Here is a 27,735-nt window from a genome sequence, read left to right as displayed (position 1 = left end):
ACATCGACTATGTTTACATGCCATCAATATTCAGGTTAAAGTCAAAATTCCAGGTTCTGAAACATTCAGAATACCCCGTGCACATACATAAGTAGACAAAGTTACTCCCGTATACAAGGTAATTGTGATCAATTGGAATATCCCCATCTAAACCAGGACGCTTGGACGTCATTAATTTCTCCAGTCAATAAAGGGCATCATATTCATGACTTTCAATACACTAAGAGAGCAGTTTCCTCCTCACCCCAAAAGTGTGGTTATGTGCTGCGTCTGAGCTCTAACACGTTTGTTTATCTCTGCTTATGTATTTCCAGTGGGTTGCTCGCCAGACATCACACATATAACTAGTTCCTGTACTCAAAAGACCAGGATTGCTTGCAAGCAGACCATGCGTAATATACAAACCAAGTGTTCCAATACACATCTTTATGACCAAATATTTGGGTTAGATAAGGAGTAATGAAAGGAATTATTCAGATTTCCAAAAATTTGAATATGAGCATATTTGGTGGTTCGTGTGTGTTTACATGACTTGCACAAGAGGAATATTGCTAATATTCAGTTTTTGACAGGTTATTGACTGCATGTAAACAAAGTCATTTGTGCTCTATTCAGTGTTTATTTGATATACATTGTCATTTTGACCTTATATGTGTGAATATATGAGAAAATGACACTCAAAAAACATTTGAAATACAGTACAGTATTTACTTGATTTGAACAATTATCCCATAAAGACATCACCATGGCTGGTAGAGCACTTACCGCACATGAAAAATACATACACATCTTGACTCATACAGTATATTAAATTTGAGTGCTCTCTTATTCAGTGGTATCGTGATATACGAGCGACCCGACTTTTTCAGGATATGAAACATTGTTCGGTTGATTTTGTGCTTGGACTTCGAAGCAAAAATACGAGCACTGCATTGTGACAGTGAACTCGACTCACTTCACAAGTAGCAGTTGTTCACATATTGAAAAAGTCTTCAAAAAAGAGGCTTCAAGCTAGCATTAAACCACAAAGAATTATGAACCCTGATTTTGTTGACAGTGCAGGTGCCCTCGGCATAAAAACTGGCGCATGCAAATTTTTGTGCTGAGGCAAGTCAAGTGAAGCATGTTTTAGAATTCGTCAGACCACGTTATGCCTTGCTGGACGTTCCGGCGGACCGAGGGCATTTTTCATTACACATCCCCGGCACAACTCACAATTTGGTGACAGAGAGTAGACTGGCCTTAAGACCAGGTTCCCTTTCCCCATGAAACTAAAGTACAAACTTCAGTCTTACCATGCGCATCGGTGGCTTTCTTTCTTTTGGTATTTTGGTGGCCTTTAGAAGTGGAGATAAGACACTGTGTAAGCATGTCCGAAACCAATTGACAAAGAAAATTAATATAGCAAAGAGACGCAATGCAGAGAGGCTGAAAAAACACTTCTGCTCATGACTCTGCATCCGTGTGGAATGACCTGAAAGCAGTTACAAACTACAAAATACCCCCCCCCCCCCAAGCAGTGGACAATAAGGGACTGGCTCACGATCTAAACATGTTTTTCTGCAGCTTCGAAAAGGACCCCTCTACTTCCCACACCTGGCCACCCCCATCAGAAACTACCTTATTCACACCCCAGACCGAATTCCCTGCCCTGGAGATCCACGAACAGGATGTCAGACAGCTCTTCAAGCAGCAGAAGATCAAGAAGGTCGGCGGGCCTGAAAAAGTGTCCCCCTCCTGCCTGAAAGTCTGCGCTGACCAGCTGGCTCCGGTCTTCACACAGATCTTCAACAGATCCCTATGCAGCGTGGCATGTAGATGCGGGAGATCGGCGATCTCCACTTGCAGATGTTATGGCCACTGTGAATGGGCATGTGGTGACCACCCTCCTCCCTCGATTGCACACACACAGATGCACAATCGGGGGTGGAAGCCTTTGTAACAGTCAACTTTACATCACCCGCAATTAGAGAGCTTGCATTTCCTTCTAAACGTACTTTGATCTCCGTGTAGACTGTGCCTCACCTGTGCTGAATTTAAAGGGAATGAGGCGAGTCGCTTTGATTAGCCGGGAACCAAGTCGGTTGTGTTCACTCCCACAACGGTACAAATGCCTATTTTTCCCTGCGCCCATCAATGAAAATGCTAAAAGACAGAAAACATCACCCATGTGCACAGTAAGCTTGCACTTTGCGCAAGACTTGCACTGAGAATGAAAATGGGGCTTGTTGTGAATAAACACAGCAAAAAAAAAGTGTTGCAAATTGTTTCATTCTTTCCGTTCTATTTAATTATGTTGCAAACTGTGTATGTTTTAAAGTAAAATATAATCATTTGCTATTTTTCCCAATTTAAAAAATCTCTTTTTTTTTGGGAGGCTAGGATGCATAAACGGCACTTCCATTCATTTCAATAGTGAAAGATTATTTGAGATACAAATATTTTGAGTTATCAGTATAATCACGAATGAATTCAACTCGTATGTCAAAGTATCACTGTGTGTAAGATTAAAACACTTCAAAGGTCTGGGAAACCTATAAGAATAATTTTTAGGGCGGAAATATCAGACTGGTGGTGAACTCTTATGCAGCAATTCTGACCTCAGTGATTTTTTTTTTACAGTACTGGACCATACATCTGAGAGCACATAAAAAAAAAATAATAATCAAAGGAAAAGAGGATAGACACCGCTATGTGTCTCAAGGAAGACAAAGTGACATTCGTGCCATTTGAGGACAGAATCATTGAAAAAGAGAGCAGATGTTATTTTGTTACTAACAGTTTTGGGCATAGTACACTAGATGGCTTGCGTGCACATCATTGGGGTGAGGCCGGGGTGATTGAGGAATTCTGGGTAAGTCAAGTGCAGGGATGTGCCGTTGACTACGAGAGGTGATGACTGATGAGTGCCGGGGAGGAACAAGAGAAGGTGAAAGAAGACAGTCGAACGTGTGATGTGAAAGACTTGCAGGAGAGACTTTTCCCACAGTGGGTGACCACTGAAAGTGTCATTCATTTAAAAAAGCTGATGAGTGGCTGGAGGAACAGCCCCAGAGTTCCCAGTACACACACCATCACAAACACCCACAGGAAGATCCGGTCAATGACCATGGCGACGTACTTCCAGTCATCTTCCACCTAATGACGACAAAGAAACACGTTAGAGGTAGTGAGTTTTGTTGTATATACTCATAAGATACACTAATAGAAATCTTTAAATACTAATTTTGGCTGAGGTGTACAGAGTATTACTATGAGGTCAGCGCATCTCAGTGACCATTTGTGCACATGTTTGTGTGTGTGTGTGTGTGTGTGTGTGTATGCACGCGCATGCGTATTTGCTCCAGTATACACTTTGATCATTGAGGTGCGCACAAACGGATCAAGGCTGTTGTGGCCATAATGCTATTGTCGTGCCCAGAGAGGAGCCTGCATGATTATTCTTCACAACAACAAACATATCGGGCCCATCCAGAATGTGAGGACGAGACAGGAGAAGCCCTTTCAACAAGGAGCTTTACTCTCTTTATTTAGCCCCATGCTAACACTGCAATATAGAGACACACACAAGCTAAAGGACACTGGGGATTTGCCTCAGTGTGTATCTTTCTGGTTCTCTAATATTGGAGGTCTAGACCAGAAGTCGATAATACGTTTGTCCACTGCCTCAGTGATGTTGCTGCTTAAATCTTTTAAGAGGGTGCTATCAAAAGGTCACTCCCAATCTCTTGAAAATAATGTGGTGTTTCTTTGAGAGAAATACAATATGGGCTTCACATGTACAGTGGATATAAATAGCCTCCCCATCCCTGTTCAAATGCCAGGTTTTTGAGATATTTAAAGCATGAGATCGCAATATCATTTAAAAACATTTTTCTGCTGTTTCTATATGTTCAAATAAAAGAAATGAATTTTTTTTCAAAACAGGAAATGGAAACAACAGAAACAATGTGGCTGTACAAATGTGCACGACCTCTGGTAACTGGGATGTGACATCTTTCAATGTTTTCATTTTTCTCTCTCGGGCTGCGGCACACGAGAAAATGTCAGTCAGCAACCAACTGGTTGCGACAGAAAGAAGACATTGTCGACAATACAGACAAAAAGATGGGACTCACATTCAATTGATTGGACCCATTCACTTGAAAGGACCCGGCGACCTGCGCACTGCTCTTTGTCTCCAAAAATGTGAGCTGTCAATAAATCTAATGATACTTCAGTACAGTGACGGCATCGCTTTTCTTTTGTTTGTGATGCCGCCATACCAGTGAAGCTCTAATCTAATCATACAGTTGTCTTGTATTATTGTCATTTTTTATTAACTTTTCTTTTGATTGCGGCGCGGACACCCGCAGCGGCTCCTTTTGTTTTATGTTGAGAGGGAAGAAATTTCATCTGTGCTGTATGTTACACATACGTACAGCACATTTGACAATAAAGTTGTATCAATTTAATAATGACCAATAACAGCTTAGCCAAATGTATACTAGAGATTTACCTGCAAGTTTATATATTGTCAATTGAGTCTGATCTATAACTATTACTTCCATTGGTAATATTGTTTAAAACTATGAATACACAAAATAGATCACACTATGTTGAGCCTTTAAGGTCCACAATTTGTATATTATTCGCTCGTTCCGTTTTCAGTTGGCAATCAGAAAATGAAAAAGTGACATTTTTTTCTGATGATTGTTTTTAAATGCGATTAAAAAAATATTTATTTATTTATGTTTATGTGTGTGTGTGTGTGTGTGTGTGTGTGTGTGTGTGTGTGTGTGTGTGTGTGTGTGTGTGTGTGTGTGTGTGAGTCAAAATAAGAAGTCACATTTTCCATTTCAGTTTTTGATTGGCAACGTTAAAGTAGTGATGTACCAACTGAGCATTGAATTTGAACATACCTCTTTGGCTTTGTTACGAGTCCTCATGTTCTCTGCGATGTACTTCACGCTCTCAATGGCCTGCTTGACTTCAGGCGAAATGACAGAGAATGCCACGACAGCATTCACTTGAGAGGGGGAGTTCAAGGCCCTTGGTAATTTGGGCAGCTCTGACTCTGTGGGTCTCTGTGTCTGAGGGCCCTGAGATGAATGGGGGACCTTGGAAGGAGGGACAGGGGTGGGAACTTCCTTGCCTCTGTAGGGACATCTTCTGTTTAGATCCCGCTTATTGTCGCGGTTCATATCACCGTACTCGATGCAGTTCATGGAGCCGCCCACTGAGGAGGCCCCTCCTCCACCTGCCCCTCCATCCAGCGGTGGGCACGCCACGCCCCCTGTGATACCGCCAACGCTCACACTTCCCGACCCGCTCCCAACGCTGCTCTTTCTCTTCTTGTTCCCGCCGCTGCTCCCTCCTCCTCCCGTCCCCGCCGTGATGCTGGCAATAGATGAACCGCCTTGGTCAATCGGTCGCCTCATCAGCATGACTCTCGGCAGCACCCCAAGGAAAACGGACCTTACCCACTCGGGCATCGTGTGAGTCATGGGGGTGCGGTAGTGAACATTCAGCACGAACACGGTGATGACAATGCTGAGCGTGACGAAAATCATGGTGAAGAGGAGGTACTCCCCGATCAGCGGGATGACAAGCGAGGTGGAGGGGATGGTCTCCGTGATGACCAGCAGGAACACAGTGAGGGAGAGCAGGACAGAGATGCACAGGGTGACCTTCTCGCCGCAGTCGGATGGGAGGTAGAAGACCAGCACGGTGAGGAAGGAGATGAGAAGGCAGGGGATGATGAGGTTGATGGTGTAGAAGAGCGGCAGGCGGCGGATGTAGAAGGAGTACGTGATGTCTGGGTAGATCTCCTCGCAGCAGTTATACTTGATGTCGTGCTTGTAACCGGGCGCATCAATGATCTCCCATTCTCCGCTTTCCCAGAAGTCTTTGAGGTTCACCTAGGTCATTACAAATTTGAATTCAACGGAAGCCACAAGTTGTTTTTAAGGGCATATAATGTTACACGAGATAATTGGTTTCACAGAATGGCATTTTGAGACATTCATACCTTTGAGCCAATGAGCACCAGGTCGATCTTGGCTTTGTCATAGGTCCATGAGCCAAATTTCATGGAGCAGTTCTGGTAGTCAAAAGGGAAGTAGGTGATGTCCATGGGGCAGGAGGATTTAAAGATAGCCGGAGGAACCCAAGTGATGGTACCATCGAACTTCAACAGAGCCTTGGTCTTGTCCTCCACCAGAAAATCCCCCACGGCACTTCAAGAAAGCAGACCCAAGAAACCCAAATGTCATTCCACGTAAAGGTCTTCACAACATTTAACTGGAAAGGTCAGCACACGGTGAGCTAAATACGAAAATGAGGCCTGCTTATTAAAGTGCCGTGGTGAGGTAAATCTCTTCAGCAGACAGTACATACATGCAATAACAGAGTATTATGTCATTTAATCAGGGTTTAATCTGTTCTGTGTCAAATATTGAAAATGTAACCCACAACACCCATCTCTCATTTTGCAGCCTAATTTGAGTATGAGACAGCCTTGAAAATGTGTTCCCTACCATTTCAGTATAACGCCACTGACATCAAAATTAGACTGAAAGTTCCGTCTCCCTTATAAGTGGGTGCATCAACAACATAAATACAGTACATGCAGTGGACCTTTAGCAATCTATTCTAGTCTGACGCATTGTCATGACAAAGATGATAAAAACATTGACTAACTGATGAATCAAACTTACTTATTGTATAAAACAATGTCTGGCCTCCATATCTTATTGGATGGAACTCTGATAAACTCAATTCCATCATACTCAACCGGTGCCCATCTTAGCTTATAGTCATTCCAAACCTAGACAGCAGAAGAAAAAAAAATAGCCCAAATAATTTTTTTGGCACAGCATTACTTGTCAATAATCAGGAAGAATATTAGGGGTGACCCATGAGTGCGACTCACATGTCTCAGCCAGAGATTGGTTTCCATGATTTGATTCACCTCATCCTGAAACGAAAATAATTGTTACATAGCCTTTTAAAACACATTTTGGCATTTTCTTCTCAGAATGATGTTTTAGGTTCTCTTTACCACTTTGACCAGTTGAGAGATGGACACCTCGAACTCCACCGTGACCGGATCAGACACGTTCTCCACTGGTCGGATGAACTGGTTGTACCTTCGGAATAACCTCCGAAATAAACGGTCCTCTGCTTTGGATGCAAAACAGCCTAATGAAAGAAATTCAAAGACAAACAGTTTGAACAGCATTTATTAAATGGGAATACAGTATTTGGTCTGTTGAACATTCATTAAATCCAATCATGTCAATGTTGTTTTCCACTAGGCGCTACACTCTGGCTCTGTAAATGTGCTTCCCCTTTAGAAAAAGATCGAAGCAGATGATGATCTTTGTTAAAAATAACAAAAGGAAATTATAGATAGCACATAAAAATTAAAGCAAACACGATCTTTAATAATATCGAGGAAATGTTTCGACAATTGACTGGCAATGATAAAAGTTGGGGGATCTTTTTGTTTAAATGTGTACGTGAAACAGAAATAGAGCTTAATAAATTACTTCGGGATTTTCAAGAGTCAATGAAGAGTGACTATGGTGTCAAAAGATGTCACACCGATGAGGGATTGTAAAGACGGTGTCCTTGAAGCCAACAGCTGCAGAATCTGCATGACTTCGTGCCATCAGGAATTGTCAAATACAGTTTGTTGATATTTGCTATGCACCCGAAATATACAGCAAACTACTGTTAAACACTTTGAGGCCTAGTGTACATATGTGCATGAACATTGTAAGGCTGGACTGAAGGTCACATTGTGGAAAAGTGCCAGGAGTAACACTGCTGCGTGGGATGGCATACAGACCGCCTCACGCCTGTCCGAGCAGAAAATGTTGCCTCGCTTGGGACAGTGAACACTCACACCACCAGTACAATGCACCAGTGTCCTAACAAAGCTCCAACGTCTTCATTTAGATACAAACATGAGTCATCAAAATTATCAGCATCCATATCCAAACCCATTAGCTCCAGCATGATTCATGATGGAAAATATGGACGATTTGTGAGGTCAGCAATCACTTCTTCTGCACCAAACTCAACCAAGCATGCCTTCGTTGACCTTGCATTGCGCAGTGAGACACAGTCATGTCGCAACAGAAAAAGACGATGCCTCAGTTCGGTGTCACCAATAGAAGTCAATCAGAGCAAGCATACTGTAGGCAAATAACAAATGATCAAGCCACATTACTTCAAGGGTGATGCTTCCATCAAGGCTTTTAAGCTGAGAAATGATGCACACACAATTCAACTCCACCCCAAGTGCAGCAACCTGTACATCCTGTGCTGCACTACCCACTATATATACAGTATATATGGAGGTCAATGTGCTTCACTGATCGGGCAGTTGGAGCACAATCCCATGTACGTGCGCGCAAAAAGCTACATTCACCATAGAATGAATAAAACATGTCCCTTTCATAGAATATCTTCCAAAAGCACTTTGGGAGGTCCTCGTGAGAGGAGACTTTGAGTCTCTCCTCTTTCATCTATAACCACTTCTACAAGGCGTGCGGAGGAATAATTGTTCCAATTGTATTATTGTCGATGTTATGTGTTCTGTTGAATTGTTTTTATTTTGCGTTAAATGTTCTGGAAAGAGCTTTCTGGCAGCTGCAGCTGTTGTGAAATGAAGATGGATTGTATTTTATCATTTTCAAACCCCATTTTTTGTATTCTTATCTGATCATCTTTAAATAAGCCTTTTGTAGATTTGCAGTGCGAAAAAGTGCTGCATAGATTGCATGTGTTCAGCAACATAGTTGTTATAGTTAGCTATTAATAAACACCACATAAAGCTGAGTCTACTGAGGCCTATATGCTGTCTAAAGTTTAGACAACTTCTTTATGACTTTAGCCTCTAAAAGTCATAAAGAAGTTTTACCTTTAATGTCCTGGGGACTACGCATGATGACAGAATGTATACATCCGACATTAAAGGCTGTGTTGTTGTGTGCGCATCTGGCTCTTGGCTTGTGTTTCTCCGCTATTCTGACCTGTCCAGGGAAATAACGGAGCTGATTTATTGGAAAGGTTACCTTACTGCCACCTCAATCTGAAGTGTACCACAAAAGATCAAAGTGTGAGACAGTGGCAAAGCTGAGACAATTGGCACTACAATTTAACGCTGTGCAAGAATGTAACAGCTGGGGGGGGGGGGGGGGGGGGGGGGGGTTGTAAACCTGCTTTGTTATGGACATGTGGTCAGGGGCGACAAAGCCTTCCCTGAAATTAGTTCAATTTTAGTGTTTCTGGTCTGTGCTTTGTAATGACTTTTTTTAGGGGGGGTCCCAAAATGTCCATGATTTCATAGTTGAAACTACTGAATTGAATTTCCAGTCCAAATATAAACAGTAAATGGGAGAGAGATGAAGTGTGGCAGTAGGCAACATCACCTTACCTGGAATTGCACAATCTCTCAACAACCGGACTGAGGAGGCTTGTTTTGGCAAGGGCTTGTTTTTGTCTCTCTTTAAATCTCCAATATTTGCTGATTGCATAAAATAACAGATATTTTTTAAAAAAGGCATAAGATAAGGCAGACAGTACTTTGCCACACAAAGCCAGACTAAGCATTAGGCAAAGGCAGGGAATTGCCTGGGGCCCCAAGATTTCCAGTGGGACCCCAAACATCTAATTGAAAAAACGATGACTGGTCATTATGTTTTCTTCCATTTAAAGCAATTATTAATGTTACACTGTATCCTCAATTTATATGCTTAAACGCATCACAATGCTGAATATATCATGTTTGTTTTGACTCTCCAGTCCTCCCTAATCATGCAATGAAAATAACAGTTTCCCAGTATCTATTGCACGCCTGCAAATTTAATTCCAAAGATGCCCCTTTGTTTGGCTGATACATTTCTAGATTCGACTCACTGCCTCACCAGCCATGAACGTCACCACACTTCACTGCCTTTTACCCATCCCCAAATTCACGGTTGTTGTTTGTTGTGCGTGTCCGTATGTATGTATATGTATATATATATATATATATGCTTATTGGAATGGGACACAAATGAAACAGTGTTTCACCGGAAAGAATATAATATGTAAGGCATACTGAATTTACGGTTATGAAGATTTGACACTTTTTTCCATTTTTGCATCTGGGGAAAGTTGGCGCATGGTAAAATGGCTTTCCAAAAGTTTCCTGGGGTCAACGCGGAGGCGAGCTGAGTCTTCTGGAGTAATGAAACAGTCGCCCTCCTGAGACACTTTCACAATCTCAATGCCTGGTACCTGCTTACACTCCGCGCACTCCCACAACCTTGCCTAAGCCTCTAATTGGGTGAGGGGAAAGCAGAGCAATTATCATCAGTCAATTAATTCGACCTTGTGTTCACTGTTGAAAAATACGTTTGGGCTGTTTCTTATTTCTTACACTGGAACTTTGATTCTCATTATTCCCTCTCCCGCAAAGAACATAAGTAGCGATTCAAAAAAAAAGTTAATTATAACCTTTAGCCACTGTTGAGCCTGTGTCCAACTTTTACCACATGCAACACAGTGGTATATTGTTTCAGGCTTTTAAAAAGAAAGGTTTGGTTTGTGCAACTCTAAAAGTGTGTTCATGGAGGCACGTGTGACAGCAACACACTCAGTGGTAAAACAATCATGACTTTAGATGTTCTGTCAAGATTTCATATCAGCTCACTGTGACTGAGCACCAGTCCAGGGTGTACCTGACCTATCTTGCCCAAAGTCAGCTGAGATAGGCTCAATCTCATCCATGACTCTCATGTGGGCAAGTGCTACAAAAAACATATGCATGAATGAAACCGGTTTGTGCAAAAGCGTGCATTTACTAATCCACACTTAAGTTTAAATGGTTTCTTCTCACCTCATGAAACCTGCTCATATTTCTCAAGGTTGACTTGACTGAATAACCACAGACATTTTTGCTCCTCAAAATGAGCCTGAGAGTAACAGACGTGAACGCGATGACAACATGACAAAGTCTTTGTTCTCTGGCGACTGAAAACCAGTTGAGCAGTCACGCGTGTTCGGCCTCAAATAGCCACAGTGATTGAGAATTAGCCAGTGTGCCTCCATATCTCATGGCTCCAGGAGCCCAAAGAGCCAAAGCCTGTGGGAGGCTCTTTGATCAGGCATGTGCTTAACAGGATGAGGCTTGGAGCAAGTGCTGGGCACTCTGAAGAAACTAATTACCCGCCAATAATACACGGTTGACAGTGTGTGTGTTTTTGTGTGTCGGTGTGTGCCACACACCTTCTCTCACCTCTGCCTCAAACAACATCGATATTTGTTTCAGTGATGCATGAAATTCAGTGGCCTCTTGCTTTGCGCGCTTTCATCTCTGAGGATGTGGGAGTTGATGTCTGATTCACTGCGAACGTTAATTTAACGTACAAAGACGAGATGTCTCAAAGCTAAAATATGTTTGGAAGGAAAATGTAGGGTGTTGTTTGTTTGAACTCTGTCAAGCCTGAACCATCAAATACTGTAATTGACAGAAAAATCATCATCTTTGAAAAATTACCCTTTATTTGTGTTTCTGAAGAAAACAAAATCAGCAAGTCACTTTCGATACACAGTTAAAAGTTTTTGTATCATATGTACAAATATATTTATGAAATTTCAAGCAAAGTGTGTGTTTTGTTTGTTCCCTCCACTTTACCTCCCTAAATTCCATATATCAACTTGGCAAAAAAAGGTGCGTAAGTGAGGTGAAGTCAAACAATAAGCAAGGTCAGATCAGGCAAGAGACTAACGCTTGACACAGAAAAAGACAGATGTACATTTCTTTGGGTGTTTCATCTCCAGTGAACACAGAGAGATGTGTTGGATGAGGGGGGAAGACAGAGAGCCAAGAAGCCCTGCAGGTAAAATGTGAAGTGGGAGCACAGCACGAGGGAGAGGGAAGGGGAAGGGCATTTGGGTCAGAAACACAACACAGAACCATCTTATGATGGACAAAGCCAAACATGACTAAGCGAAGGTCAAAACTGTTGCCATGAGAAACAGACAACTAGGAACATTTTGGGAAAGGGGTGGTGCTTTTGTTGACATCAGCAATTAGCAATCATCACATTATCAAGACCTTTTGGTCCTTTTACATTTGTATGAGATACTGCAGGCTGTCATTTTGTAATTACTCTTCTATTGTAGTTATTGGAACCCCACAAGACAAGACATTCTGGGACGCTGGTCAGCCTCTGATATGATGGGCTTCTAATTTTCCATTCGGCTGGAAAAAGCAGCTCCTTCAAAACACACACACACATGCACAGACCCCCCCCCCCCCCCCCCCCCACACACACACACATTCATTTGCTGCATTATTTTTTTAACCACGTTTTGTTTACCATTATAAACTGTCATCCATGTATAAATAAACTAGCCATTGCTAATATTGAAACCTAATGCAAAAGGGCCCACAGGGTTAAAGTGATGTGAACCACTAAAGCCTGTGTGATGTTTGAGACACAATTGTCCTGACGATTTGAGAATTACAAATTCAAAGTGTGAGAATCGACATCTTGGTAAGAGAACGTGTTGCACTGGCAGCTGCAGCTAATGGAGTGAGCGCTGCTAATGTCTTCTGGTGTCTGCAGTGCGGTCAAAACAGGGGAGGTGATTACACACAACATTAGCGAATCATCAGTGTTCACATGGGCGTGAGCTGACACTATAAGTGGGTGCTAAGTTACAACCGGGAATGGCCATTGTGATACAGTCGGTCTTCATCATCATTGCGGATGTAGACTACAAAATTTCAGTGTGACATTGATCGACTGTTGTCTAATCCCTTGGAGAAAGTCATACCTCAGTCTAGGAATATTGCAATGGAATATCACTCACAGTAGAAGTTGATCCAAACGGATTTTGCTGTTGTACAATAAAAGTATTGCTTTGCCTTCATGTTAGGACATCATAGTGCCAAGGAACAATGTTGAAATTGATTGAGGAGCTTCATTTTGACAAAAGTCATGCTTTACTGACATCTCATGGCATCTTGTTAGCAAGAAACTATGTGGAAGGTGTTTCCTTGGGACACAATGAGTAGTGCTTTGTTGGCATCTATTGACATCTTGGTGGCAAGGATCCATGGTGAAGTAAATTGAAGAGTTTTATTTTGACATAAGTAGTACTTTGCAACCATGCTGAGGTGTCTCATAAAGCTTTATGGAGCGGGGTGGGCGTTATTTGCATTCTTTTCCTTTTTGCAATAGAGCTCGGTCCCTATTCCCAGCAAATAACCGGGCTTCTGAAATGTGTACTCAATCGGACCATTTAAGAAATGTGCTTTGCATTGAAATCAGTCTGTTGATTGACCATTGTGTTACATATTTGCAAAAAAAAAAAAGATGTTTATAATGAAATTGACTTTTAACAAACAAAGCAAAGATAACGTTACACCTGAGTCAGCCAAGTTTCTTGCTTGTATTTGACCGCAAGGCTTTGAGACTGCACCTTCTAAATTCCAAATTGCCAGACATCCCACAAGTCTCAAATGCAGCACTGGCAGTGTGTGTGTTCATGTTGTAAGAGGCATAATGAAAGTAATCCAATCCATGGGTGGTAGAGTGAGACCTCTGCTTCTGCATGCAGTTGTAATTCAGAATGTGTGTATGGAAGTGGCATGGGTGTGGGGGGAGCGGGATGAGGGGCCTCAGTGGCAATAGTCATAAGGCAATCGTAATAAGGAGATCCAACAGCCCCCCTGCATGGGCCTTAAGCCACGTGCAACCACACGCCTTTTCACTGATTGCCTGTCAGACTTGGTGACGGTGTGATGCTATGAGACATCTCTTTGCAAGCACATTCAAGCCATACAGGCTTAGTGGAAACAAAGCTGCTCAAAAGGGAGAAACCAAAGCCAAAGGTGATTTTACTTTCCGGGTGTGTAAAGCAGTGCTCCGGCCATGTTGCTCAACACAAGTTTGCTTTCACACCAAATAATTGTTGCGATAATGTTTAACAGTATCAAAGTGATTTGTTCAAATTCTTTTTATTAATTTAATTTATATGGGTGCGGCCCGGTAGTCCAGGGGTTAGCACGTCGACTTCACAGTGCAGAGGTACCGGGTTCAATTCCAGCTCTGGCCTCCCTGTGTGGAGTTTGCATGTGCTCCCCGGGCTTGCGTGGGTTTTCTCCGGGTGCTCCGGTTTCCTCCCACATTCCAAAAACATGCATGTCAGGCTGATTGGACGCTCTAAATTGTCCCTAGGTGTGAGTGTGGGCGTGGATGGTTGTTCGTCTCTGTGTGCCCTGCGATTGGCTGGCAACTGATTCAGGGTGTCCCCCGCCTACTGCCCGGAGATGGCTGGGATAGGCTCCAGCACCCCCCGCGACCCTAGTGAGGATCAAGCGGTTCGGAAAATGGATGGATAATTTATATGGGTGCGGCCCGGTAGTCCAGGGGTTAGCACGTCGACTTCACAGTGCAGAGGTACTGGGTTCAATTCCAGCTCTGGCCTCCCTGTGTGGAGTTTGCATGTTCTCCCCGGGCCTACGTGGGTTTTCTACTCCGTTCATTTAGCACCATGCTCTCCACAAACATGCGGTGTGATAAACCGGAGAAGGGGCACCCATCATCCGGGCGCACCCCAGCCCAGTGTCGAATGGCGTTCCGCGCGGCCGGGGGGCGGGGTCCCCCCGCCCGCTAACCTTGACCAACCGGGGGGCGGCGGCGCTACGGTATCGCCGCGTCTGGGCGGGATTCTGACTTAGAGGCGTTCAGTCATAATCCCGCAGATGGTAGCCTCGCACCAATGGCTCCTCAGCCAAGCACATACACCAAATGTCTGAACCTGCGGTTCCTCTCGTACTGAGCAGGATTGCTATTGCGACAACACATTATCAGTAGGGTAAAACTAACCTGTCTACTCCGGTTTCCTCCCACATTCCAAAAACATGCATGGCAGGCTGATTGAACACTCTAAATTGTCCCTAGGTGTGAGTGTGAGCGCGGATGGTTGTTTGTCTCTGTGTGCCATGCTGGCAACCGGTTCAGGGTGTCCCCCGCCTGCTGCCAGAAGACAGCTGCGATAGGCTCCAGCACCCCTCGTGACCCTAGTGAGGATGAAGCGGTTCGGAAAATGAATGAAAGAATTAATAATTTATACAGCCTTCTGTTGTATTCTGCTTCTTTCAATTTGATCAGCCAGCTTGATGTATCTCCTTTATAGGCTTTGTTACAGTACTAACAAGCCCCCCCCCCCCAATAAAAACAAACATGAAGATAAAGGGTCAAGCCCAAAACCCACAACAAATCACTTTCATGCCAGTTTGGCCGGACATTCCTCTAAGCTGCTTCATCAGGCAAACGGCTGTGGGCCGCTAAAACATATTATGCAATTCAGCTGATTTCAATCACTAAATCCTAAACCTTAAGACACTGTCTCATCTTCAAAATGTGCTGATGTGCACCATCACCAACCCACAGCCCGACTCACTTTTTTGAATGTCATAACTGCATCGAATATTAGGGCTTTGTGCCGCACACCTCCAAGCCACCAGAGTACGATTATTCTACGGAAACTGCTTGATGCTACTGACTGCAGGTTCAGCGTTTCATCTCTTCTGTTCACAAATTATCCGATCATGGATGACAGGAGTGTGTGGGTTTCTTCAGACTATTACAGGTACACACAGTCCAGTTCAGAATCATCCTAGCCATCGAGGGATTGGGCAAAGAAGGAGAGGGCAGAATCCTGTTTTTTGTTTTGGGAGGTCGGGGGGTGGGGAGGGTGTTCCAGGTTTTAACCCAAATAACCAAGAGAACCACGACGACTCGCAGTAGATGTCCTCTTCTTTGCTCTCTTTTGTCAGAATACTAACTTGGTGTCGAAGTAGGTGAAGTATTCAGCACTGCTCGCGAGGGGTGGTGTGGGTAACGTTATATTTATTTCTGCTTGGGTCTTTGAAAGTGAAAAGCTTAAAAATATTTGCGCATAACAAAACATTCATAAGAACCAAAGTACTTCTTATCTCTGTGCTGCACTTCTTTCCTGGGGAAGACTTTGAATCTTTTGGCTGCAACTTTTAAAATCAGAGGTTTTTAGCATGAGCAGCGATTCCCAACAGATGCAGTAGCCATGTCACACCCTGCAGAGTTTGAGTGACAGGCTGAAAAAGCGCTGTTGAAGCGGTCAGAACACCAAAATTAACATTATTGCTACTTAAAAATGTTAATACATGTACCGTATATATCATCTGGAAATATGCTCATTATGCTGTGGACTTTCTATTCACAAGAGAAGATCATCTCCTGGGAACTTAGCTTCACTTAACTAAATTAAATGAAATTCAGGAAATTAAATTACCACTTCTGAAATGGCCCTCTGTGGAGTCACTTGAGGAACCCATGACAAAAGTAGTTATTTAGATTAAAAGCACACAAAAAAATCTGGTGGAACCACGAATATTAGAAATCATGAGTTATTGGACCACCTTAGTGACTAATTTAAACCAACAGAATACATTCCATGTCATAGTGAATGTGATAAATATAAAACACACCTACTTCCTACTACTACAACTAATGTTCGTTTTGACAAAATTAAATTTTTCCTGCATGTACTGTTCAACGTGGGTCGCCAAGACATAAAAGGAACATATTGGCTCTGCAAAGTCATCATTATTCAGACAAAGGTCTGAGTATGTCCACTTCAAAATATCAAATATTTATTCGATACACCTACGTTTTTGAGTAACAGCTGCCGATGCACTTTCAGTCATCAAATGAAAGGGAAAAACAACCAAACACGAATATCAAATGAAAGCATTCACAGGGAGCAAGGAGCAGACACAAACGCTGAACTAAGCCAATGGATGAATGGCCATCCCATGTTGTGTGGAAGGATCTATTAAGCATCCCAAAGTGAAATATAAATCATCCAGTTTAGAGAAGGTCAGAAGATTGTTCAACACAATAAGTTCTGTCAAGCAACACAACATCGCTTTCACATTGAGGGCCTCTTTCCTCTGCCTAACAATGACCTGTGGCCTGTGCGTTTGCACGGGGACCCACATCCCTGCAGATCGCATCAACATCAGCTGTGTTTGTATTCATGTGTTTTATACAAACGATAAGCTGCAAAGTAGCTTCGGGCATTGAGGTATGGATGTGTATACTGTATATCTACTCACTGTCCATAACATTGAGGATAGTTGCATCTGAATGAGGGCATGCATAAAACATGTACAACTGCCAGAGAGAATGGAAATAACAAAGTCTCAGTTTGCACTGGATTGCAGGGGCAGAGCTACGTCGTGGCCAAGGGGGGCTATGGCCACTTCTTGTCACTCTCTGGCCACCCCCACACCAAGAGGAAGACTTTTACACCAGTGACTTGTCTGCCATTTTCACATGAATGACCCCTTGTTGTTTAGAATTGTGAAGGATTAAGAGATTTTTATGTCACTACGTCTTTCGCTCTCATTCGAATGAACAAGCCATCAATCAGAAGTTGTTACAAGAATGTGAACGACGGGTGTGTGCACAATATCGCAAATACTCAACGAGGTTTTGTATCACCCTGGCCACCCCATTCAAACATTTCTGGCTTTGCACCTGCTAGATTGGAACTAGAATTGAAAATGGATGGAATGTTTCTGGAAATTTTCATGGGTTATTTTGGAAATATTCCAAATCAAAACCTTTCCATGGGAATTTAAATAGGAATTAACTAGATATTGAGTGCAATTGAATTGCAAGACATCATATTCAAGAATAAATGCAAGCATTTCATTTTGTCATCGGCAGACATACATGCAAAATAAAGCGCTCCCCAAATGTGAGGGTATTAGAGTACCTCAATTACTCTTTCATTCATTCATTCTTTTTCTGTCCGCTTATCCTCACAAGGGTCGCGGGGGGTGCTTGAGCTTATCCCAGCTGTCTTCGGGACACCCTGAACCAGTTGCCAGCCAATCGCAGGGCACGCAGAGACGAACAACCGTCCACGCCCACACTCACATCTAGGGACAATTTGGAGTGTTCAATCAGCCTGCCATGCATGTTTTTGGAATGTGGGAGGAAACCGGAGTACCCGGAGAAAATCCACGCAGGCACTGGAAAAGCATGCAAACTCCACACAGGGAGGCCAAGCCGAACTTAAATAGCACAATATAACTCCAAGTGTTTCCTTAATTTTTTTTTTTTTTTTGCGGTTTCTATATTTCCCCAACAACACGAGGGAACATCAACAGCAGACCTTCAATTGAGTAAATCCCTTCTTTATTCCCATAAATGACCATTGATTCCCATGGAAAACGTGAAACTGCAGTGTCGTGGAATTTTACAAGCCTCTTCACTGCATCACAGTGACTTGTTTCTCATACGGTATTTCCACTCCAACCCCATGATAAATATTATATAAATGCTTTACCTTCAATTGATTTGTGATGCATCAACTGATGGGCGACTTGTCTTTTCTCATCCCCGTATCTATAACATCCTGTTCAAGTTTGGTTTCCAGCTACACTATATCTTTATCTTCCCCCTCTACAAAGAATGCGTTATTTGGATTGGACATAAATGCGCAATTCCTTCACTTTGCTCCCACACAACTAAAACCGACTCCAACCATGGAGCCAATTCTTTACAAATTCACTCGAAGCAGTGACATGCGTGTAAATTGCTACTTTTGGGGGTTGTTTTTGCTCTGTGAGTGCACCACCACCCAGTGCGCTTACCTTGCGCTGTCATGAGGACCAGCAGGAGAACGACGCTTGTTTTCCCGGGAAGACTCATGGATGCATCGGGCAATCTGGGGCGTTCTTCGGGATTTGATTTGATGTCCTGTCAGTGATCGAATAGGGCAACCCAGTCACGCTTTAGATTAAAGAAGCATTTTTCTTTTACGCGCCGCGAAGGAGAGGTTTGGACTCGCGGTGCGCTTGACCAGGCAACTTCGGCGCCTCCCCTCCTTTCTCGATCACTCCCTCCCTCCTTGGGTCGCTCTCTCTCTCTCTCTCTCTCTCTCTCTCTCTCTCTCTCTCTCTCTCTCTCTCTCTCTCTCTCTCTCCCTTCTCTTCTCTTCTCTCTCACACAGCCATCGTGACTCAGAGGTGGTAAGTTCGCAGTCACGGTTTCCAAATAATGCCCGAGGACGCCCAGAGGTCTGTTAAAATGCTCAAGAAAGCGTTACGCATTTGGAGTTGCGTGCGTCTGTTGGTGTTTTTTCTTCCAACATGGTTGCGTTTGCGTGCGCGACAAAACTAGTTGTCCACCCGATTTCCATAAAACTTTAGGAGAAGTTTAGAACCATAAGGAAGTAACTAACACATCACACAGATTCCAAGTAAGTGTCATTGGGAGCGTTTCATGACTGTTTTGTTTCACGTTCCACTGTAATATGTGCATTTAAATGGTTGGAATCCGTGAATGTTATTAGACTGAGTAACAATTTAGTTATTATCATTTCTTGTATAAAAATGTTTTTTGTGTTTCTCTCAAACATAAACGGGTTTTTTTGTTTGTTTGTTTTGTTTTTTTATTACTTAACTGCACTATTAGAGAGTACTCCGACCTGCATACACCAATAGCTAAACTGGAAATGACCCATTTAGGCACTTAATTGATTTTATGCAAACTGCAATTCTTGGGCAGCTTAAAGCATTTGCAGCTCTGTAATAGAGCTGTGCGGGCTGCACTATCCATCCCAATCAAATAATGGAAAGCGATAATTGCATTGGGGCACTATGCAAAAATGCATTGGATTCATGGCTAGCCTATTGTGTCTCCTTACTGAACAATTACGGAGTTGCTTTGTTAATCTCTGACATGGAAATCTTCAATAGGTATATATTATGTCGAAGTGTATCGCATATGCTAACTCTACATTTAGCTTTAAAAGGAGATTCCAAGCCAACCATGGACATAATGAAGAGCAGTCCCGTATACTGTTTCGTCCTAAGTAATCCAAAAACACATGACAAAACACAATTTTTGTAGGCAGCCGTCCATGTGCTCGGCATAAAAACATGCGCATCTTACTTTTGGTGCCGGCCGAGTCTAAAATCTAGTCACTGTTAAGGTGTGTATGTGACCCCAATTGCACGACAACATGCAGGTATGGTGGAAGCCAACACATGGTGTTGTTTACAAGAGTCTTTGCAATGTCACTCAGGGAGAAGCATGAAGAATCCACAGGGAAACGTCCACACAGGAAACAAAAACTGCAGGCGATGCCAACAGAGTTCACTACAGATGGTGACGGCACAAACTTGCACTGAGGAATGGTTTGGGAGCCAACTTATGCCAGTCTAAACGAGCAGATGGGCTACAGGTGGGTGATGAGCTGGCGAATATCAGGTGTGAGGTGCAGAGCGCCCTGGCTGAGGAGGCTGCCTGGCAGGCCCCTCCCTAACAGTCTCCGTTTTATAATCTCATTTGCAGATGCGCCGGGGGGCGTGTAAATACAAAATGCCTTCGGTCCCCGGAGCGTGAGTGTCAACCAAATTCTCAAACATGCTATACTAGACTTAACCCAGCAGGAAAATTAAGATGCATCCATTTTTAAGCTAAACTAAACTCTGCGATCAAATTATCATGTGCATCTAGGGCGAGGCAGCTCCATGCGTCGGAATGCCAAGAGAGACGCAACGCAGCCCCAAACAAGGTGGACTAGACTTAAGCCGGCATCGAAATGAAAATGCTGCCGTTTTCATGCCGAGCACAGGGGCACCTGCCTGAAAAAATAAAAATATAAAAATATAAACTATATCTAATTCCGGCCACAGGTGATGTAAAGAGATTTTGGTGTGTTTGATTGACATGCAGGCAGACAGATTCGGCACTTTACGGGCATTTGTGGTGGATGTTTCCTTCGCATTTCCTTCAAAAATATGAAGGCAGTGTAGGACAGTCACCGAATCATCGTAGAAATCAGTTCATTGACGAATTACAATCATTATCATCTTTAAAATGTTTTTATAACACCCCTGTCACTGTTGGGGGGGGGGTGCTATTAAATTACACACACACAGACGCAAAGGGGTCTCCAGTTGCTCACGTCACATGCTTTCATCTTGCAGTTTACCTGTATGAACGCAGTTAGCACTATTTCAGTTTCTGCAAGTCAATGTCGGCGCGTGCTGTGACCTCCCTAAATTTAATGCAATAACTTTTGCTAAACTCATCTATACCACTTCAAATTACAAGCACGATAATAAACGTACTGTTAAATGAATGCAGTACATCTGTGAATGTATGTGACAACTCTGCAGTTGTCTTCAGTCTCCATGCATGCAAGGAGACTGGAGGACAAAACAGGAAGTGACAAGGACTTATTTTTTGTAACATTCCCTGGCAGTTAGTATGCTCTGCTCTGGATAACCCCGAGGTCAAAGCCAACATGTTGCATCCACTAACAATGTAAGGATATGCACACGAGGGGCACTTGTATTAAATTTGACACAGTGTTTGCTGCTCCATCACATCAGACAAGTGTTAGTGTCACACTAGTCTCATGTGACAACTAGATCAGTGATTCCGATGCAATGTAAGCTCCTGCTCCGCTGCATTCCTGGCAGCAAGAAGGAGCTTCGCACGTTTGCAGCTGGAAGGTCAGCAACCACGAATGTGACGACCAGTGAAACTGCTCTGTCCTCAATTTTAAGCGCAATTAGTTTTGTTGTTGGGAAGGCAAGCCAGTCAAGGTTGTTGTCAGGCAGGAGTCTGGGGATCGGAGGCTGCGGTGATTCCCATTAGAGGGCTCCCGGCTGAACCAAAAGGGGGAAAAAGCGGCAAGGTACAAGAGTGGCCATAATGGATGTGATCTCGTGCAATTGCATGCAAATGGCCAAGGCTTTTAAAGCATTTTGCATGTCATCCTCAATGTAAAGCTGTCGCCTGTTATTTAATCCACACTGCCTTCAAATGTCAATGGATGGAAAACATTTCATGCGTAACAGTACAGACCATTAAGTCAAAAGTCACTTTAAAACAATATAATAACGCAGATAAAGGGTTGTTGGGATTAGGCACAAAAATGATGATGATGATGAGTCTTATTTTTGTTGTTAATTGCACTTTTTTCTCATTTATTTTATATTATTTTGTTACATAAAATGCACAACACTATTAGTATTCATGATATTAATACTCTAGGCAAAAGACTACTGTTATTTATTATTTAAAAAAAACTCACTGACAGCAAATATTTAGTAAATTCAGCTCACTCAGAATATTCAAGTAAAGTCACAGGTGTGAAACTCAAGGCCTCGTGGCCAGATGTGTCAGATGGGACGAGACCTGCTCGGACTCCAGACTGTTTGTCCATTGGACTTGGATGTTTTTCTATTTCCAAAGAAACGTTGTCCATTTTAAGTCAGGTCCCAGAGTATTGGTTATCTTCAACGCCCACCCTCCCCCAACAGTAACCACTTCATGCACCCAGTGTCCTGGCCAGTCATGCCGAGTTTGAGAGCGAGCAGCTGCACGTGTAATCACATCTCAATTATCAGATGTGTTGAGCTGAAAGGAGCAGAACCTCAGCAATGCAGGAAATAGTCAGGTGCGCCGTGAGTCTTTCACCTTCTACCGTGTCTTTTTGGTCCTTGTCTTTGTCGTTGTGTGGTCACGCAAGACAGATGAAGAGCAACAGGCAAATAATGGAACAGCTCAGAGCAAGCAGAAAGACCTCGAGGCCCTGATGCAGGCGGCCGCAGGAAGCAGAAAAGGGCAAGTAGTTACATCACTGAGAGTCGGACAGGACTGTCCTCGTCCGTCTGCTTCATCGTGCAACTCACTGTGGTGTTCGTTCTTTATTTTTATATCTTTCTCTCATTAAGCATTTCCTCCTTCGAGGCTTTCTTGTTCATGCACACGTCTACTATTATTTTCATAATTATTCATAAAGCATATGTATTGTCTATTATTATTTATATATCCTCTCACTTGCTGTCACCTCATCATAGTGGAGGGGTTTGAGTTTCCCAGTTTGATCCGAGGAGCTAAGTTGTCTGGTTCTTTATACCTCTAGCAGGGTCACCCAGGAGGAATCGGACCAAGGAGGGCTCAAGAGACCTTTGATGATGAATATGAAAAATGGATCCGCTTTTCCCTTGCCCAGATGTGGGTTACCGCGGTCTCCCTCTGGAAGCAGGCCTGGAGGCGGCGCTCGAAGGCCAGCGTCTGGGGCCGGACTGGGCTCAGCTCGAAAGGACAACGTGGATCCCCCTTCGCATGGACTCATTACTGTGGGATGGGCCAAACAGGTCGGTTGTCAACTGTGTGTGATGGTCGTGGACCCCAAAAAATCAGGGGGGAAAGAAAACCAGGGAACTAAATCCAAACAAACTGACATGACAACAAGGAACACCTTGACAAGATACAGAGACTTGAGGGAGCTGATTGGTTAACACAAGGTATTGTATTCTTTGGCATTGGACTCAGCATGACTTAGATTTGTTCTTGGTTTTACTGTTTGGTGCTTTCTACCGCCTTTATTACCGATTTGTCTTACTGTTTATTGTGCATGTTAAATTGCTCCATGTACAGCACTTTGTATGCAGCGATGGCTGTTTAAAAGGGCTCTATAAATACTGTTGGAACATCCTGAGGATCTCATGGAGAGACCACATCACCAACGAGGAGGTGATGAAGAGGGCAGGAGTGGCTGAACTGTCAGACATTGTCTCTGAAAGGAGAAGGAAAATGATCGGCCACGTACTCCGGCTGCCAAGAGAGAGACCGGCAAGTGTGGCCATGGACTGGATGCCAGAGGGTGGAAAGAGGAAGAGAGGTAGGCCAAAGAAGACGTGGAGACAGACTGCCAAAGAAGACCTCAGTGAGATGGGTGTCAGCTGGCATGGAGCAAGAAAGGTCGCCAGTGACCGGAACAAATGGAGGAGGCTCGTCGCCCAATGTTCCAAATAGGAGCGGGCGGAACTAACTAACTAACTAACTATAAATACTGTTGACTTGACTTGACTTGACTTGACAAGGGACCCGGTTGACAACAGGTCAAAACCAAACCATATGAGGAAAACAAAAAGCACACAAGGAAATAAAATCAAATGTAATCTAAACAAAAACAGAATCATGACATTGGATATGTTGTGAGTTGGGCAGTATTTCTTGCCATTCTCATTTATTATGTTGTATATTTATATTTGATAATGCAGTGCTACTTTTCTTTGATAAAACATGCACGACAACATTATTCCCCCAAAAAGAGCAAAGTAGGGATATTGGAACACACAAGTGACAGCATAAAATGTACCGGTATGCCTTTTTCATCCATGTGCAGGACTTGACCTATAACCCCACAATCTAAACTTTCTTCAGCCTACTCGCTCTAATCCCAACACTCCACTGTCACCACTTTCTGATGACCCATTTAAAAGAAAGCTCTCAGCATCTTTTCTCTTGTCCTGTTCTGTCAGTCACCCTGTGACCCTCAACCTTAAGGGAAGCCCCCCTTTCCTTCCCTCTTCTAACCGCTTCCTCCTCTCCCATCACATTCCTGCGGCAGTAACGCCACTGCCTCATTTATTCCATCTATCCCGTCCTGACTAACTGCTGTCTGTGCAGCCATTTGGTGGCCTCCTGCAGCCACTAGTGGCGGATACTTACACCTGCTTGAATGGCAAAGCTCTTAATTAAATCATGTTGGTTCCCACAAGGCTTTCGGAAGCACACATTTGGTGATGTTTCTAATGTCAGAGTTTGACACTCTTGAACAACACTCATTTCACTTTAAAAGAGCAAAGAAAGCTTTGCTTTGTTGATATTCAATGCAATGCAGCAACCAACACTTACTGGATAATAAATACGACACTGAACTTCCAACTATGCCATTTGAAACAATATAGAAGTTGCAGAATTAGTTCCTTATAGGCATTGAAAAAATAAAGTCTTTACATACTCTAAATACAAATTCTATGATGTCGTTAGTGGACAGGCAGACGGACAAACGGTGGAGCAACACATGTAAAGAGATCATATAAAAATACTCATAAGCATATCATCTTTATCCTCTACAGCATAGGTGTCAAACTCATGTCCTGGAGGGCCGCTGTCCTGCATGTTTTCCAAGTCTCCCTGTTGCAACACACATGATTCAAATGAACAGGTTCAATGTCAGACTTCCGCAGAGCTTGCTGATGATCTGATCATTTGAATCAGGTGTGTTGCAACAGGGAGACTTGGAAAACATGCAGGATAGCGGCCCTCCAGGACCTGAGTTTGACACCCCTGCTCTACAGAAACTCATATTTAGAGCATCTTACGGAGTCACTTATAGTAGTAGTGGAAGAAAGGCATGGAATGAAACACGTTTCTCAAGACCCCACTGTATTGTAGATCCATCCATCCATTATCTGATCCACTTCTATTCACGAGGCTCGCGGGTGTGATGGAGCCGATCCCAGCCGTCCTTAACTGGTAAAATGCATTTTTACTTTTGTACATACAGTAAGTACATTAAATAATGCCTACTTTTTTTCTTTTTATTGAAGTACAAGAGCTGAATCAGCAAATCATTACTTATAAGAGTCTTTTATATTTGTACTTCTACTTCGATACAGTGTGATAACTTGTGCCGCCTCCAATTATAGTTTTGCCAGGTCTTCTGACATAAAAGACAAAGATGCAATGACTCCAACAACCACTAGCGAGCAGCATCACGAATTTAAACCCCTGAGGGAAAACGACTTGAGGGAAAATATATGGCTCAATAAGAAACATTACGGAGTTGCCTCTGGGGCCATTTTGAAACTGCAATAAGGTTTTCACCATCCTTGGTCTACCCCCTGTACTCAACGTCTGGCCCTGCAGGATGAATGAGCCCCTGATGCAGATGTGCGCCCACCTCACATTCTCTAATGCAGTTACATAGTGCATAGATATTGACCGGGGTGCTGAAATGGCAGGGATAAATCGTAACGGTCCTGCAGAAGATAATGGGTAAGATGGACGGCATGGGTGGACAACAGGAAAGACTTCAAACTGCTGACACTCGCCAGGGTGCATCACAGTGTCCGAGTATACGCAGGCATGAATGTATGTACTGCATGCGTGTTTATCCCCCCTTGTCATATTTATATTTAACTGCTGACACTCACTCGACTGCATCACAGGCTCAGGGGATGCACACATGTGAATGTATGCGTGCATATGCTCCTCGTATTTGCTGAGTGGGGTCCACAGATGAGAGTTGAGATGGCAGTAGGATAGAATGCAAACACATACTGTACATGTACCGTACGCACTGCCGCCCGCACAGAGGGTAAGTGCTTATTGATTTGTCAGGAGAACACGAAGAGGTCCTTAATGTTGACTGCAAGAAATCCAGGCCTCCATATTTGTGACCGGGCTTCATCATCCCTCCTTTGCTCAAGCTCAACTAACCCAGTGTCATTTTTTCCATCCACTGCACCACAACCAAAAGAATATGCCGGGCTGGGAGGGTTACTTTAAAAATGTATTCCGATACAGTTACCTGTGAAGTAATTAGTATGAAATGTAATCCAAGCACCGTAATATTAAAGTAGCCTGATCTAACTTTATTAGTTTTTACTTCAATACACTATATAATGTAAAACATATATTAAATATCACTACAGTGTATATCTATCTGGTTTGTTCTGTCTTCCATCCACCCATCCAATTTTCGATCCGCTTCTATCCTCACAAGGGTCGCAGGGGGGTGCTGGGGCCTATCCCAGCTGTCTTCGGGCAGTAGGTGGGGGGACACCCTGAACTGGGTGCCAGCGAATCACAGGGCGCACACAGACGAACAACCATTCATCGTCATATTCACGCCTATTCAGAATGTTCAGTGTTCCATTAGCCTGCCATGCATGTTTTTGGAATGTGTTGGAAACCGGAGTACCCAGAGAAAACCCACGCAGGCAAGGCGAGAACATGCAAACTGCACTCGGGGAGGCCAGGCAGATGTGCTACCTAACAAGTCGACCACGGTGGATCTTGACATATACTGTAGTATAGTAAAATGAAAAAAAACCCTCACGGATACACATGCTCCATAAAATATAATATTATGAATGCCTTGAGGCAATTGTCACCTCTCAATCGTCATTCAGTTGTTGCTTTCATGGAAATTAATGCAGATAAGAGTCTTATTTGTGAGTCATGTGGCACAGGGAAATGTGCAAGTACAACTTTGCACAATAATTGCTGAATCTGACTCCAATTTCACAGCTGTCACAACGTCTGTGGGATTATGTCGCCGTTTGCCACACATGTGTGTGCGCATTTACTTTAATGATGTTGTGGGCCCATCACTGACACGGATTAGCATCAGCTCAAGGAACTGTGTAAACGTGACGTGATTAGCTGTGGCGTGATGCCAACAAATACCCAGATTTGTATGGTGCCTTCGGGCTCCATTTTCGGTTTGCCGTCACAGTTTTAGGAATCGTCTTCAATCTGATAACAAGAGCAAGAGAACACAAGATTTTCCTGACTTATAATGGTGTGCATGTGTGTGTTGTCAGCATTGCATACTTGTTTACATAAGTTAACAGAAGGTGAAGTTAAACACCCTGCGGTTGCAGAATTGTCTCATGAAGTCTTTTGTTAGCTGACCAATTTAAAGTGCACAAAGCACAGAGCGTATACACATGAGGACTTTTTTTTGGGTTGACTGAGAGGAGTTGTTAAATGTCAGGTCAAGAGTACTTACCCTTGAACAAACTGTTCAACTAAAAAAACAAAACACACGCAAAAAAACAAACAGAAAAAAAGATCAGCCGACCTGAGG

General features: G+C 43.3%; 1 protein-coding gene across 1 annotated transcript; it reads right to left on the bottom strand.

Annotated features, from left to right (window-relative positions):
• Positions 1-1,512: 1,512 nt before the first annotated feature.
• LOC147208520 (neuronal acetylcholine receptor subunit alpha-3-like) lies at positions 1,513-18,905 on the bottom strand. The gene is made up of 7 exons (XM_086136796.1): positions 18,698-18,905; positions 7,043-7,182; positions 6,914-6,958; positions 6,699-6,808; positions 6,011-6,218; positions 4,902-5,900; positions 1,513-3,138 (listed from the first exon to the last, which is right to left on the bottom strand). The coding sequence occupies exons 1-7, from the start codon at positions 18,753-18,755 to the stop codon at positions 3,013-3,015; spliced, it is 1,686 nt and encodes a 561-aa protein (XP_085992922.1). The 5' UTR covers positions 18,756-18,905; the 3' UTR covers positions 1,513-3,012.
• Between the last annotated feature and the right edge of the window lie 8,830 nt (positions 18,906-27,735).

Source organism: Hippocampus guttulatus, chromosome 2 (assembly GCF_054856545.1).
Source record: "Hippocampus guttulatus isolate MCC_2025c chromosome 2, RoL_Hgut_1.0, whole genome shotgun sequence".
NCBI classification, from domain to species: Eukaryota; Metazoa; Chordata; class Actinopteri; order Syngnathiformes; family Syngnathidae; genus Hippocampus; species Hippocampus guttulatus.
The sequence above is the reverse complement of the archived record's forward strand: the minus strand, read 5'-3'. Positions and strand labels throughout refer to the sequence as shown.

Bases quoted from the DNA above. Each gene is read 5' to 3' on its own strand.
- LOC147208520 (XM_086136796.1), bottom strand. From the start codon at position 18,755: ATGAGTCTTCCCGGGAAAACAAGCGTCGTTCTCCTGCTGGTCCTCATG. The intron at 6,959-7,042 runs GTAAAGAGAACC...TTTTCGTTTCAG, and splicing joins TCTCTCAACTGGTCAAAGTG to GATGAGGTGAATCAAATCAT. The intron at 5,901-6,010 runs GTATGAATGTCT...GTAATGACCTAG, and splicing joins TGGTGCTCATTGGCTCAAAG to GTGAACCTCAAAGACTTCTG.